The sequence below is a fragment of the Phoca vitulina genome, unplaced genomic scaffold (assembly GCF_004348235.1).
Source record: "Phoca vitulina isolate PV1807 unplaced genomic scaffold, GSC_HSeal_1.0 scaffold54, whole genome shotgun sequence".
Lineage (NCBI taxonomy): Eukaryota > Metazoa > Chordata > Mammalia > Carnivora > Phocidae > Phoca > Phoca vitulina.
In genome coordinates, this window is record NW_022589757.1 from 5,059,809 (window position 1) to 5,076,566 (window position 16,758).

General features: G+C 38.5%; 1 protein-coding gene across 1 annotated transcript in view; it reads right to left on the minus strand.

Annotated features, from left to right (window-relative positions):
- Positions 1-5,541: 5,541 nt before the first annotated feature.
- WDR64 (WD repeat domain 64) overlaps positions 5,542-16,758 on the minus strand; it is a 142,171-nt gene continuing 130,954 nt past the window's right edge. Inside the window, exons 24-28 of the mRNA XM_032389487.1 lie at positions 15,513-15,701; positions 13,698-13,803; positions 10,841-10,921; positions 9,916-10,029; positions 5,542-5,625 (exon numbers count right to left, since the gene is read on the minus strand). Of these exons, the coding sequence (XP_032245378.1) occupies positions 5,542-5,625; positions 9,916-10,029; positions 10,841-10,921; positions 13,698-13,803; positions 15,513-15,701 (574 nt within the window). The remainder of the gene's footprint in view (positions 5,626-9,915; positions 10,030-10,840; positions 10,922-13,697; positions 13,804-15,512; positions 15,702-16,758) is intronic.

Genomic DNA, 16,758 nt, shown 5'->3' on the forward strand with positions numbered 1-16,758 from the left:
GGAGCACATACCCCTTCGGATCCCTACATTTGTATCTTTGGGGTAAATACCCAGTAGTGCAATTGCTGGGTCATAGGGTAGCTCTATTTTCAACTTTTTGAGGAACCTCCATACTGTTTTCCAGAGTGGCTGCACCAGCTTGCATTCCCACTAACAGTGTAGGAAGGTTCCCCTTTCTCCACATCCTCGCCAACATCTGTCATTTCCTGACTTGTTAATTTTAGCCATTCTAACTGGTGTGAGGTGGTATCTCATTGAGGTTTTGAGTTGGATTTCCCTGATGCCGAGCGTTGTTGAGCACTTTTTCATGTGTCTATTGGCCATTTGGATGTCTTCTTTGGAAAAATGTCTGTTCATGTCTTCTGCCCATTTCTTGATTGGATTATTTGTTCTTTGGGTGTTGAGTTTGATAAGTTCTTTTTTTTCTTCTTCTTCTTTTCTTTTTTTTAAGATTTTTATTTGACAGAGACACAGCGAGAGAGGAAACACAAGCAGGGGGAGTGGGAGAGGGAGAAGCAGGCTTCCCGCTGGATGGGGAGCCCAATGCGGGGCTCGATCCCAGGACCCTGGGATCATGACCTGAGCCAAAGGCAGACGCTTAATGACTGAGCCACCCAGGCACCCCGAGTTTGATAAGTTCTTTATACATTTTGGATACTAGCCCTTTATCTGATATGTCATTTGCAAATATCTTCTCCCATTCTGTTGGCTGTCTTTTGGTTTTGTTGACTGTTTCTTTTGCTGTGCAAAAGCTTTTTATCTTGATGAAGTCCCAATAGTTCATTTTTGCCCTTGCTTCCCTTGCCTTTGGTGATGTTTCTAGGAAGAAGTTGCTGCAGCTGAGGTCAAAGAGGTTGCTGCCTGTGTTCTCCTTTAGGATTTTGATGGACTCCTGTCTCACATTAGGTCTTTCAACCATTTTGAGTCTATTTTTGTGTGTGGTATAAGGAAATGGTCCAGTTTCATTCTTCTGCATGTGGCTGTCCAATTTTCCCAACACCATTTGTTGAAGAGACTGTCTTTTTTCCATTGGACATTCTTTCCTGCTTTGTCGAAGATTAGTTGACCGTAGAGTTGAGAGTCCATTTCTGGGCTCTCTATTCTGTTCCATTGATCTATATGTCTGTCTTTGTGCCAGTACCATACTGTCTTGATGATGACAGCTTTGTAATAGAGCTTGAAGTCCGGAATTGTGATGCCACCAGCTTTGGTTTTCTTTTTCGACATTCCTCTGGATATTTGTGGTCTTTTCTGGTTCCATACAAATTTTAGGATTATTTGTTCCATTTCTTTGAAAAAAGTTGATGTTATTTTGATAGGGTTTGCATTAAATGTGTAGATTGCTCTAGGTAGCATTAACATCTTCACAATATTTGTTCTTCCAATCCATGAGCATGGAACGTTTTTCCATTTCTTTATGTCTTCCTCAATTTCTTTCATGAGTATTTTATAGTTTTCTGAATACAGATTCTTTGCCTCTTTGGTTAGATTTATTCCTAGGTATCTTATGGTTTTGGGTGCAATTGTAAATGGGATTGACTCCTTTTTTTTTTATTTAAAGATTTTATTTATTTATTTGACAGAGAGAGACAGTGAGAGAGGGAGCACAAGCAGGGGAAGTGGGAGAGGGAGAAGGAGGCTTCCCGCCGAGCAGGGAGCCCCGATGCAGGGCTTGATCCCAGGACCCTGGGACCATGACCTGAGCCGAAGGCAGACGTTTAACGACTGAGCCACCCAGGCACCCCTGGGATCGACTCCTTAATTTCTCTTTCTTCTGTCTTGTTGTTGGTGTATAAGAATGCAACTGATTTCTGTGCATTGATTTTATATCCTGCCACCTTACTGAATTCCTGTATGAGTTCTAGCAGTTTTGGGGTGGAGTCTTTTGGGTTTTCCACATAAAGTATCATATCATCTGCAAAGAGTGAGAGTTTGACTTCTTCTTTGCTGATTAGGATGCTTTTTATTTCTTTTTATTGTCTGATTGCTGTGGCTAGGACTTCTAGTATTATGTTGAATAGCAGTGGTGATAGTGGACATCCCGGCCGTGTTCCTGACCTTAGGGGGAAAGCGCTCAGTTTTTCCCCATTGAGAATGATATTTGCTGTGGATTTTTCATAGATAGCTTTTATGATATTGAGGTATGTACCCTCTATCCCTATACTCTGAAGAGTTTTGATCAAGAAAGGATGCTGTACTTTGTCAAATGCTTTTTCTGCATCTATTGAGAGGATCATATGGTTCTTGTTCTTTCTTTTATCAATGTATTGCATCACGTTGATTGATTTGTAGATGTTGAACTGACCTTGCAGCCCAGGAATAAATCCCACTTGGTCTTGGTGAATAATCCTTTTAATGTACTGTCAGATCCTATTGGCTAGTATTTTGGTGAGAATTTTTGCATCCATGTTCATCAGGGATATTGGTCTGTAATTCTCCTTTTTGATGGGGTTTTTGTCAGGTTTTGGGATCAAGGTAATGGTGGTCTCATAAAATGAGTTTGGAAGTTTTCCTTCCATTTCTATTTTTTGGAACAGTTTCAGAAGAATAGGTATTAATTCTTCTTGAAATGTTTGGTAGAATTCCCCTGGGAAGCCATCTGGCCCTGGGCTCCTTTTTGTTGGGAGATTTTTGATTACTGCTTCCATTTGCTTAGTGGTTATAGGTCTGTTCAGGTTTTCTATTTCTTCTTGGTTCAGTTTTGGTAGTTTATACATCTCTAGGAATGCATCCATTTCTTCCAGATCATCTAATTTGCTGGCATAGAGTTGCTCATAATATGCTTTTATAATTGTTTGTATTTCTTTGGTGTTGGTTGTGATCTCTCCTCTTTCATTCATGATTTTATTTATTTGGGTCATTTCTCTTTTCTTTTTGATAAGTCTGGCCAGGGGTTTATCAATCTTGTTAATTCTTTCAAAGAACCAGCTCCTAGTTTCTTTGATCTGTTCTACTGTTCTTTTGGTTTCTATTTCATTGATTTCTGCTCTGATCTTTATTATTTCTCTTCTCCTGCTGGGTTTAGGCTTTATTTGCTCTTCTTTCTCCAGCTCCTTTAGGTGTAGGGTTAGGTTGTGTATTTGAGACCTTTTTTTCTTCTTGAGAAAGGCTTGTATATATACTTTCCTCTTAGGACCACCTTTGCTGCATCTCAAAGATTTTGAACAGTTGTGTTTTCATTTTCATTTGTTTCCATGATTTTTTAAAATTCTTCTTTAATTTCCTGGTTGACCCATTCATTCCTTAGTAGGATGCTCTTTAGCCTCCATGTATTTGAATTCTTTCCGACTTTCCTCTTGTGATTGAGTTCTAGTTTCAAAGCACTGTGGTCTGAAAATATGCAGGGAATGATCCTAATCTTTTGGTACCGGTTGAGACCTGATTTGTGACCTAGGATGTGATCTGTTCTGGAGAATGTTCCATGGGCACTAGAGAAGAATTTGTATTCTGTTGCTTTGGGATGGAATGTTCTAGATATATCTGTGAAGTCCATTTGGTCCAGTTTGAGACCACTGTTTTTTCTTACCAAGTGGTCTGGTGCTTTGGGTGAGTGTAACCCTTGACATGGGAATGCTTTCATTTGAATCATTTCCCTAACAGGCTTGGGCCAGCAAATCTGCAGGCTTCAGTTATGATACTTTCCTCATGACTTTGACTTATTTAAAATCTCATTTATTGGGGTGCCTAGTGGCTCAGTTGGTTAAGCATCTTTTAGTTTCCCTCAGGTCATGATCTCAGGGTTGTGAGACTGAGCCCTGCCCCTGGCATGGAGCTCAGTGGGGAGTCTGTTTGAAGATTCTCTCCCTCTGCTCCTCCCACCATTTATTTACTCTTTTCTTCTCTCTCTCAAATCAATCAATCAATCTATCTTTAAAAAATCTCATTTATTATTGATCAAATTTAGATGCTTTCATACAAATACAAAAATACAAAAAATTGTAAAAATACATGAATACCCATTGGTAAAATTAATCATTTGGCCAAATCACTGAAATCAATTAAAAGAATTAATAAAAGATGAACATATGAAAAAGTGATCAACATCACTTGGCAACAGGGAAATCCAAATCAAAACCTCAATGAGATATACCACCTCACACCAGTCAGAATGGCTAAAATTAACAACACAGGAAACAACAGATATTGACGAGGATGCGGAGAAAGGGGAACCCTCCTACACTGTTAGTGGGAATGCAAGCTGGTGCAGCCACTCTGGAAAACAGTATGGAGGTTCCTCAAAAAGTTGAAAATAGAGCTACCCTATGACCCAGCAATTGCACTACTGGGTATTTACCCCAAAGATACAAATGTAGGGATCCGAAGGGGTATGTGCCCCCCAATGTTTATAGCAGCAATGTCCATAATAGCCAAACTATGGAAAGAGCCTAGATGTCCATCAACAGATGAATGAATAAAGATGTGGTATATTTATCTATCACCATCTATCTATCTATCTATCTATCTATCATCTATCTATCTATCATCTACAATGGAATATTATGCAGCCATCAAAAAAATGAAATCTTGTCATTTGCAATGATATGGAGGGAACTAGAGGGTATTATGCTATCGAAATAAGTCAATCAGAGAAAGACAAGTATCATATGATCTCACTGATATGAGGAATTTGAGAAACAAGACAGAGGATCAGAGGGGATGGGAGGGAAAAATGAAACAAGATGAAACCAGAGAGGGAGACAAACCATAAGAGACTCTTAATCTCAGGAAACAAACGGAGGGTTGCTGGAGTGGTGGGGGGGTGGAGGGATGGGGTGGTTGGGTGATGGATATTGGGGAGGGTATGTGCTATGGTGAGCACTGTGTGTTGTGTGAGACTGATGAATCGCAGACCTGTACCTCTGAAACAAATAATACATTATATGTTAATAAAAAAAAAATTTAAAAACAAAAGATGAACCCCAGAAAGTTCATATAACCATTCAAATTCTTTTTATCTGGAGTCATTTCTAGATTAAATGTAAATAACTTCTAACTTAATCTAAGAAACTCTGAACATTGTCTTCCATATGACATTTCCCTAAATGAAGAAGACAAAGAGGCAGAGGCTTGCTCGGCACATTTTTCTTTTTAATAATTTTCTTTGTATAACACATAGCATAGTAATTTGCCTCTTACTGCATATATTTGGATAATAATTCTGGTTATGAATTAGGGTGAACAAGGGTGGCGGGGGGAGGCGAAAAGCTGATCATTGATAACCATATTATTTTAGATCTACTAATGCTATTGATTTTCTTTGTTTCCCTATGTGTCATTTTGCTGACAGTAAACAAGAAACATTACCTAGTTGTTAAATGGATTTCCATGTATGAAAGAAATTAGACACCTGGCTGCTTGCTGCTTGCTTGTTCAGAGCTGAGCGATCTTCTCCATCGATAGGATGGCCCGAGGATACAGATGTGGGTGACAGTGTCTGGTGGACCCTCACTTTCATCCTGAAATTAAGACTGGAGTGTCATTCAGATCTTGCCATTTTATGTGCAGCTCAGGCCACAGCAGCCACTTTTAATTTTCCTCTCTTCACTTGGAGATGAATGGGAAGAAGGAAGAAGCCAGATTTATTTGTGGGACTAAATGTCTTTTCAGACTTCTCCTCCGTGACATCTGTGAAAAAAAAAGGGAACATCAGTTAGTAACTGGCATTATATGATAATGCAATTTTTCAGAGTCACGTTGCACCACTATTTTTGTAGAGATTTTAATCTTCCTAGTAAGAAAGTACCATTATTTACTTAACTATCCTGTGTGCCTCCAGGATAAAAATGTGGCATTCCAGAGGGGTGTGATGGAAGAGCACAAGCTTTAGACTAACTACTAGACTGGGCAGTTATCCATGCTGGGACTCAACTGCCCAGTCTATTAAAGGTTGGGTTAAAACAAAGCAAATTAGAGAAGTTTGCTAGGTCATTGTAAGGCATAGAGATATTGTATGTTAATATCATCAGAATCCATTGACTTACAGGAAAATAAAATCAAGTGATGATCCTACAAATGAGAAATGAAAATGAGTTTTGAATTGGTTATTTTTGAAACACATACATATAAAAAGTTAAACTCTTTTAGTTTAAAAATTCAGAAATTTTGTCCATAATATTCAGCTAATATTTACAGTACATATCGATTTGGTTTTATGGCCTATTATGGGGAAGAAGAAAGAAAGATGAAAAAAGGGGTGAGGAAACACAGAGAGTTCAAGGTAAAGAAAAAGACAGAATGAGCCCCAAGTTCCAAGTTCAACCACCTAAAGGTCTCTTAGGCTTGAACACTTACAGGTAACCTGACCACTCTTTCCCTCTGAGACACAAGGGGGGAAACTCAGCTCCCCACATCCATCCACCAACCAACTGATGCAATTTCCCAAGCTGCACTCATGTTTCTTTCTTTAATTTTCTATCCTCATTCTCCCCCACTTCCTCCTGCACCCTCCTCCCTTCTTTGGTCTCATTCATTCTTCCATTCAGCAAGTGTGTGTGTGTGTGTGTGTGTGTGTGTGACCTATGTGTCAGTCTGTTCTAAACGCTGGAATTCCAGCAGAGAATAAGTCAAAGTACCTGCCTTTGTGGATCTTACATTCTAGTGGGAAAGAATCATTGCAAATAAATGAGCTTTTCTAGAATGTAATGTCAGGTAGTGACAGCAGCTATGAAGAAAAATGAACTAGGGTGAGGGAACAGAGAGTGGTGGGAAGGGAGAGTCCTTCAGTTTTCATTATTTGCAGACTCTCATCCAGTTACTGTGACCAGGGGAGGCCCAGCAGCTTACTTACTTCTGAATTACATTGCATTGTATTTACGTGTCCCGGCTCTGAAGTCAACCTGCTGGGTTTAGATCCCAGCTCTATTAACTTACTTCTTTGGGGGATCTTAAATTACTTTTCCTCTGTGCTTCAGTGTTCTTGAATATAAGATGGGGATGATAATCTTAACTACCTCCATGTTACGAAGATTGATTGAAAAGAGTACATATGGAACGTTCAGTTTTGTACCCTGTATACTAATTTAAAAACAAATGTTAGCCATTTTCACTAGCAATATCACTCAGTTATAGTTTACATCCCCTTTCACCCGAAATAAAACTGGGAGGGTTTTTCTGTTATTCTTTGAAAAGCTAGAGTCTGCTATCTTGTATACCATCTTTCACTTAACCGTTTTTCTGTTATCGGATATGCTTCCACAGTTTTGTAAATGGAACATGTCACAGAGTTCATATTCTCCCACTCTCTTCCCACATTTAAACAGAAAAAGAACTACAGTTGACCCTTGATCAATACATACAGTAGGAAATCCATGTATAACTTTTGACTCCCCTATACTTCACTACTAACAGCCTACTGTTGACTGGAAGCCTTACCGATAACATACAGAGTTGATTAGTACATATGCCATATTCTTACAATAAAGTAAGCTAGAGAAAAGAAAATGTTATTAAGAAAATCATCAGGAAGAGAAAATACACTTAAGTACTGTACTGTATTTATTGAAAAAATCTGCATATAAGTGGATCCTCACAGCTTAAACCTGTGTTGTCCAAGGGTCAACTGTATAAACTTATGCCCTGATGTATGTTTTCCTGTACTATGGTTAATATTCTGTAACTTGTTTAATTCTAAAGGGATTTACAAACCACTTAAAGACATTGAGAGTTGGAATCAGCATTTCTATTATTTAAAAATAATGTCAAAGAGATTAAGATACCCATTTTTGGACTATTTGTTCAGAGAACTTTCTCTCCTCTATAGTGTGAGCTCCTTGGTCTATGAAAATGGCTTCTTAGTGCCTAGCACAGTGCAGGGCACATAGTAGGTATTTCAAGGTATTCTGTACATGCTTGTTTCACAAAATTGGAATTTGAACACTAAACTTTCTGAGGTAAATTTATGCCCAGGTTCCTGGAAGTGCTTTTTATGAAAATAGGCATTTAATGGGTATTTATTGATTTGACTTCATCCACTATTTTCCCACTTAGGCTGTATGGGTTCCTAAAATTGCAGACAATCAACATAGTGATTCTTTAATCTATGCCAGTTTCCAGAATTTATTGTTATCTTGCAAAGTGCACAGTTTTCTGAAAATGACCTAATTTTATTTTGGAAACAGACTTTAATCCCTCACTACACTTAACTCTTTTCTTCATTAAACCAGAAGGAAAATTTTTAATTATGGTTTTGTGGTCCCTTTTCTGTAGGCAAATGGAGATATCTACTTCCTTTGCCCTTTTTGTATGGTTAATGATCTCGCAGAGTGATAAAGAAAATAAAACATCTATTAAAACAACAGATATATAAAAAATTCCTTTGCGTTTGGACAAATAATTTATTATATTTCATGATCTTTGATAAAACTAATCATAGTGCAATCAATTTCTGATTATCTAAGTGTAGAGTCTTCATTATGTACATTAACCATGACTAATTTTTAATTCCATTTTTGTCTTCCCTCTTGCATTTAAGACATATGTGGCTATTGGAGTGCTGATAAATAAATAAAATCTTAAGTAAATAAATAATCCAAAACTAACAGATAGTCAAAAGACTGTTCTGGGTTTTAGAGTTCATATAATTTTTTTGCCTGTATTTGCATTCTTATTTGTTTTGCCTCATCTGATATTAAATATACTTTACATTTTCTAAGTACAAACTAAGTGACAGAAAGAAGATAGCCACATGTGTCTTTTTTTAAATTTTTTAAAAAGATTTTATTTATTTATTTGAGAGACAGTGAGAGCTCGAGAGAGCAAATGAGAAGCAGAAGGAGAAGCAGGCTCTCTGCTGAGCAAGGAGCCCGACGCGGGACTCGATCCCAGGACCACAGGATCATGACCTGAGCTGAAGGCAGACGCTTAACTGACTGAGCCACCCAGGCATGCAGTTTTGGATTATTGATACCACTGTGTCTCATTGATTACTTAAAACAATTAAAAATAAATTACATTATTTTATAGAAAACCCTTCTTTTGCCAACAATTCTTAGTAGAGTTGCGGATTAACAGGAAGTATTCATATTCTTATTATGTGCCCGAGGACAGAATGATGCTCAAGTTTTCTCCATAATTAAATAAAGCAGCTTTTTGTGGTGGTGGCTGTGATTGTTATCTGTTGTTGCATTAGGCACAGGCAATAAGAACCAGCTCCTTTCTGTTTTTAGTCTGATTTCATGGGGTGGAGGCTTACAAAAAGTACCCTATGTTAGATCCCTTAAGGTTTGATCTATTTTAACAATGGGATGAATGGCTGCAGGTTAAGTTGGGCCCTTACCAGCTTCCTAGAGCCAGCAGAAGAGTAAGAGCATTTGAATTTTCTAGGCTGTATGGTTTAAAGGGATGAGCATGAAATTTAGAATCAGAGTGGATCTCAGCTTATCATTTAATTCTTATGTGATCTTTGGCAAGTCATTTACCCTCTGGTTAGGCTCCACTTTTTCCCAATTTTTTCTTTGTAATTATTGTGAAAATGAAGGGAACCACTTATAAAAATGCTACATAAACTCTAAAACGTTGTATATTAGCTACTCTTCTTAACACATAAAAACACTTGACTTAGCTGGTGAGCCAGAAACTTAATGATATCATGGTTCTACCCTGCAGGTACAAGGATGGTTACACAGCCCTCAGAGATGGTATGTCACATTGCGTTTTAAAACTAGGCAGTGAATTTAAGTCTTAAATTAGCTCTGGAAAAGTTTCATCTGCCAGGTTCAAAGGTCCTATTTGATTTTTGTCTCCATTCAACAAATTCCTGATTTCCATCTCACTGAGCTAAAATGCATGCATCTGGGAATATTCATGACAAGAGTATGAACTGAGATAATTTCAGGCCCAGCATGTCTCTGGGAACAAAGCAATTGTTAACAATCCCCAGACAGAAAGGAGATCCACTCTGGAATTCTGAGTACTGACTTTTTCATGTTGAACATGAACCCCCTTCTTTTTTCCTGGAATGCCATCTGCAGACTCCCTTTGTGCGTCTGAGCCAATGAGTGGAAGGAATCTTAGGCTGGTGGGGCTCTGTACCTAGAAGCCATAAGTAAAGAGTTAGCAAGACATACTTCAGGCAATTACTTCTGTAGTGTGAATTCAGGGGTGGAGAATAGGGAACGAAAAGGTCCAACTGCTTTAAAATATGCCCCCCTTCCCAAATGCCCACTATTCCTTCTTGACACTTCGCCCTTAGCATCATCTGTAGGTTAAGTTTTTGCTGCTGTTATCATGAATGTGTTCTTGGGAAGGAGAGAGAGCATTTTAAAAATAATAAGATAAAGTTGAAATATTTCATCTTCAGTTTATTATTCCTGGTTTAATTAGTTCTTTAACAGATTATCTGGAGTGGAGACTGGAAGGGTGAGTACTGAGTACTAAGGAAGAACTTCTGGACAGGGAGACAGCACTGGCAAAGTCACAGAAGAGGGAAGAGCAACGATGCTTAAGAAATGGCAAGGAATTTGGCATAGCTGGAGTGTAAGGTACATGGGGGAAAGTGGTAGAAAATGAGATCAGACAGTCCAGGCAGAGGCCAGATTATGAAAGGTTTGTACGCCAGGCTCAAAGTGTTTGAATTTTGTCCTGTAGGTGGTGAAGAGCCAGGATAGAGTCTGAAATCGTTTCTTGTGGTGTTTAATGTGGACTGGCAGAGACAAGTGATCAAGGCCATGGACACAGAGAACTAAAGACTTCTTGGGGATCGGACACAGTATGCTCATAGAAGCAGCCGTTGGCTTGGTGATGTGATTTTCTTCAACCTTGTTTGGTAGCCCAGGGTCAGGAATGAGATGTCAGATTCCCTGTTGTTTTCTAATTACTCTAGTCTTAGAAACCTCCAACTCACCCTATATATAGGCAGAGAACCAAAAACAATCCCTGCCTCTCTGTTTTCCATCAGGAATCCTTCTAAGGCCCGTCTTCGAATCTGCAAAACACAGGAGTGAATGTTTAATGCAAAGGGCACATTCCTTCAGTGGCAAAATTCCTGGGTTCAAATCCTGACTCTGCTGCTTATTAGCTGAATGATCTTGGGCAAGTTCTTCCCCTATTGACTATTTATGAGGATCAAATGAAATACACATATAGCACGGTGCTACTTAGATATAAGAATTAGTATCATTGTATTATTATTACTGATAATGGTACCTCAAAAAGAAGTGAATGATAAAAAAAAAAGAAGTGAATGAATACATTTTATACAATTGAGAAAGAAAAGTAATGGGCAAAACAAGATTCTGGTAAAAATTAGAGATTCCTAAGAAAAAGGTGTTTTAACTCAACTTTAGCATTAAAATTTTGCTATTTTACCAACCAGTTGAGAAGACCAAGTTGTGCAAAGGAGAAGGTGATCCTTGGGGCACTTGATTGTTTCAAGAGCTTTAAAACTTTGCTAAAATTTTCCCAAAATGCATTTAATGCTTCAGTTAAATTACTTTAAAAGATTATTTCTTATCTTCAAATTGGAAGAGAATATTGAAAGTATCTACCAATCTTTATTTTTAGGTTCTGCTATTTCAATCCTATTCAACAAAATTGAGTATCTGTTATGTGCTTGCATATAACTTTGGCCATAAAAATCTTAGGACTTAGTGGTGGGTGGGAAGTAAAGGTAAGTATATTAATACTCTGATTCACTGGAGAACATGGTAAATGAATATGCTATAAGACACAAAGCAGGAGAGACTGGGCCTGTTGGGGAATGCGGAATTAACATTTATCGAGTATCTGTGATGTAACTGGTATACATTTTTCTCACTTAATCCTCACAACAACACTTTGGGGGGCTTTCCAATGAGGAAAGAGATAAAATAATTTATCTAAGATTAAACCTAAGTCTATCATACTCCACATCCTGTCCTTCACCTGTCTGTCCCCCTGTCCTCTGGGAGCAGCTGAGTTCTATCTGGACAGAAAGGTAGGGCTTATGGAAATTGTTTCATTTGGGAAATATTAAGTATTTATCAAATATGAAGTTGATACTGTAAAAGAATAATGACATAATGAACATCCGTGGACCCACTGCTCTGTTTTACGTACTGAAACAATGCCATCAACTTTGAGGTTCTCAGTCCTTTTCATCTGCCCTTAAATGTAGTGACTGTCCTGAATTTTGTGCTTTTAATTCTCCTGCTGTTATTTATATAATTTCACCTTATATGATTTTTGCTCAAGCAATATTTTATTTAGTTTTGCCTCTTTTTGACTTTTACATAAATGATAATTATGTATACATTCTTAAGCAAAACTTTTTCATTCAGTAGCATGTATTAAACTATTATCCATACAGGTGAGTGTTACTTTGGTCCATTTATATTCACAGCTCCATAGTGTTCCAATCTATAAATATGCTATAATTATGTACCGATTATACTGTTCATGAGCATTTAGGCTGCTTTCAGGTTTTTGCTATTACAAACAGTACTGCTCTGAGCATCTTTGTTCCTGTCTCCTAAGCATGTGTTTAAGAGTTTCCCCAGGGGATATCTCTAGCAGGCTATACCTATTTTCAACTTTACTGGTTAATGTCATATTGTTTTCCAAAGTGGTTCTACCAATTTACACTACCAGATTAGTGTTCTGATTGTGCCAAATGCACACTGACCCTTGATAGAGTCAGAGTTTCTGATATTTGCCAATCTGCTGGGTGTAAAATGGTATCTCATAACGTTATTGATGTGAATGTCCACATTTACTAATGAGGTTGACCATCTCATCATGTGCTTACTGGCAAATGTTTTTTTTTTCTTTTGTGATGTATCTATTTAAGTATCTGTCCATTTTTTTAAATTGGACTGTCTTTTTTTTCTTATTGATTCTTAGGAGTTCTTTTGTATTTCTAGATACTAATCCTTTGTCAATTACAAAGGTAGGATGGACTCGAGAGACAGAGAAAAGCATTGATGTGGCAAGGACAGCTCACACAAACTGTCGGGGCAGAAGACAGGAATGCTCAGGAAACAACAACTAGCCTGATTTGTAGAGGGTGGGGCAACAGTAGGTTAATAATGGGAGATACATTAGGAAGGTTAAGTTTGGTTTACTGTGTGGAAGATCTTGAAGAAATCAACTCATGCTATATCCACTCTTTAGGAATACTAGAAATAGAATGAATAGCAGGACCCATTTCTCTCCTAATTCTGCATTGATGTGTGTCAGTGTGTGATAGACAGAATCATGGCAACCAAAGATGTCCACACCCTATTTCTACCTCCCCCAGCCTGGGACTACACTGCCTCACTTGACAAAAGCGACTTTGCAGATATGATTAAGGTCAGGAACCTTGAGATGGATTATCCAGGTGGGCCCAATCTAATCACAGGCATCCTTAAAAGCAGAGAACATTTCCCACTGGGTTGGAGACCTGTGACCCCAGGAAAACTGTCAGGGAGAAGTCACATTTCCGGCTTTGAAGATGAAGGAAGAGGGCCACAAACTAAAGCATTGAGATTCTCCCCTTAGAGCCTCCAGAAAAGGAACAGAGCTCTGGCAACACCTTAATTTTAGCCCAGCAAGACCCAGGTCAGACTTTTGACATACAGAACTATAAGATAATTAATTCGTATTGTTTAAGCCACCAAGTATGTAGTAATTTGTAACAGCAGCAGTAGAAAACTAATCCTGGAGAAATCCAAATTCGGGAAAACAAGAGCAAAGTGCTTTCTTTTATTTTTTTGTTTTTCATTCATTTGTTTTAAGGCTACCTTGGGAGAAGAAAGAGACTTGAAAAACTTAAAGTCATGATCCACTTCAAAGGCCTTGGGAGGTGTACGTTTGAAAAGCAAAGACATTGAGCTCATTTTTTTCCATCTGCATAAAAAGATACAAGGAAAACTGTTCAGCACATACCCACATCTTTTATTCTCTCTGCTTACTAAACTAGTATCCATTACATCCTGCTTTCTCTGGGTCCCCGATTCTCTGGCTCCCGTGGCACCAGTCCTAACGATGCTACCTCTGCATTTAAGTCATTCTCTATTTGCTCACTTGAATATCTTTTGAGTGCCAACTGTGTGCAAAGCATTAAGCTAAGAACTGGGTATATATAGAGGTACAAAATATGGTCTTCATCCTCAAGGAACTCACAGAGTTAGTGAAGGAGATGCATATTACCAAATTAGAATATACTATTTTGAGTACTAAGTTGATGGATGGTCAAGGCTCAGCAATTACCCAGGGAGACTGACCAGCTTTGCTTGGTGAACTTTACCACATCTTGGCTCTGCTATTCTACCGCTCACATTTTGGCATGACTTTTTCTCCAGTGCTCTTGCTGGCTAAACTTGAGCACTTCAGTTGGGGTTTTGGCAGTCCCCTGGAACCCTTGTTGATTTTTCTCAAATTGCTCCTGTTTTAATCCAAATTCTGTGTGGCTTATGACTCTTAGTTTCAGTTCCTATTTATTCTACCAGCTGTTGGTCTAGATGATGGCACTGAGTCTCTCCAGCTTTGACTCACTTGGGATTTCCTTAAAGGACTTTATTTTAGACAATCCCCTCTGATTCTTCCCACTTTGGACTCATCTACTCAGTTCCCCAGGGCTGGTCTGCTCCATTTTGCTAGTCCAGGTAAGACTGGTCCCCTGAGGTTATCCACCATGCTTTGCTGATGTTGAGCTCAAATGAGTACTGATCTCTTCCGTTATGACAAAGATCCAACCACATCAAAACCAGAACTGAACATTACAAAAGCACAAAACACCTTCTGCCAACACTCTGTGCCCTCCTGGGGAACCGTCCTCCTCCTCTAAACCTTTAAGCAATGCTCAAATGTCCCTGAGACACAAGCAAACCCATGAATCAAACTCTTATTCAATGTTAGAGCTATTTGACTTCCTTACAAAGTAACCTATCCTATTGTCACCTCATGTTTCCTATTTATTTCTCAAATACTTGCTTGTGGTTTTCTTTTCAACATCCAGATGGGCCTATCTCAATGCTCATTAAATATCTCCATTTGGATGTCCCACAAGCATCTAAACTTAAACCTGTCCAAACCAAACTCACTATCCTTTTCTTCAGACCTGTTTTTTCTCTTGTGTATTCTGTCACTATGATTTCTCTAACATTTAAAATCCTTATGTTGGCCTATAACAGAAGCCCATTGTGATTTGGCCTCTATAAACTTTTCTTGCTCTATTTCCTACCATGTCTTCCTTGCTTGCTCACTGGACTCCCAAGTCTTGAAAAACCTGATGATGTATCATAGTGTTTCATTATTTAGTGCTTTTACTTAAATAGGATTCAACTAAGCAAAGAAGACCAAAATTGCCTCTTTGGTCTTCTTTGTTTGGTTACATTCCATTTACTACTCTGTGATTATCTTAAAAGTACTATTATACTGAGGCTTTTTGTTTACATATTTCTCCCCTCTACTGGACTATGACATTATTGAAAAGGCCTGGACTTTTCATCTTTGAATTCTCCACATCCAGCATAGTGTCACAGTATCATAAGAGTTTAATTCTTGTCTGTTCATCTAAAGACAAAACAAAACTAAACCAAAACCAATGGTCTTACTTTTGCTGGTCAAATACCAGAGGATATTCATATTTTTGCTTCTTCTCTGTGAACTTGTTTTCTTCTTTTATTTCTACAGGATATTCATTAACATCACATGGCAAAATGAAATCACTTGTTTGTGATATTTCAAACATTCTTTGCTGCCCAAAATATCCACAGTAATGACCATTGAAGGCATGCCAGAGCCTGAGGAGAGGCAAAGGTAGGGAGAAGAAAGTGACTGGAATTCAGTGGAAGTTATTCTGTTTATTAGATCATTTATATGAATTTTCACTGATCCACTAGGGATTTGAAGCTTGATTCTAGGACTCTTCTATTAAATACATGAAACTAATCAGAGCATAAGCATTTCTATCAGTTAGAATTCTAATCTACAGCAATTTTGGGAAGTGTCAACTTGAATCTGTACTTATGATACACATCCATTAAAGCCAGAAAACAAGGAACAGATATTTCCCAGAATAACCCTGCTCATTCAAGGTGATCAGAACCCATGTTGGCTGACAGTGTATTAGCTGAATTAGGCCTTTGAATGGGCTATGCCTCAGCCGTCTACCTCTGTATCAGCATCAATAGAACTTGGGGGAGGGGTTTCCTACGGACACTTTTCCTATTACCAACATCCTCTCAACCTCCGTCCATAACTCCTACTATTACGGAAACACCATACTAATTTTTTATGACTGAGTTCTGACATGGCAGAAGAAGTGGCTTTTTATCTGTATGCATTATTTCTCCATCGGTTCAGTGCAATGAGATCCCTCTAAGTAGCCCACTTGCTTTAAAGTACTACAGAATGTCATTAGCAGGAGTGTGTGCCCTAGGTCTCAAGGACAGATAAAAGTATGTGGGAGATTTTTCTTTAATGTCTTGATTCCAACCTCAGAGTAGCAAATGATGGAAGCAGTCCTCATGACCTATGAGGAGGCCAAGCTACATGAGCTAAGAGTTAATTCCACAAAGTCCAAGAGTTTCCCAGGTCAAGGGGGTTGGCGTTGAGGAGAAGGCAGAGCAGAGGTATCCAGCCAGCATTCCTCACACCCGACAGCATCCTAAGAATGTAGCATAAGCACTTTATATCCCTTACATATTTGAATTCCTCAACACTGCATCAATGCCGTGGTCTTGCCAGAGCATTTATTAAAATGAAATGGACCAGCCCTTCCAGCATGGCAGTTAGAGGGTAAGGACTACCTTCAGGACAACTCTAAACTCATTGTGTTCTCGGCCAGGACTGAAGCAG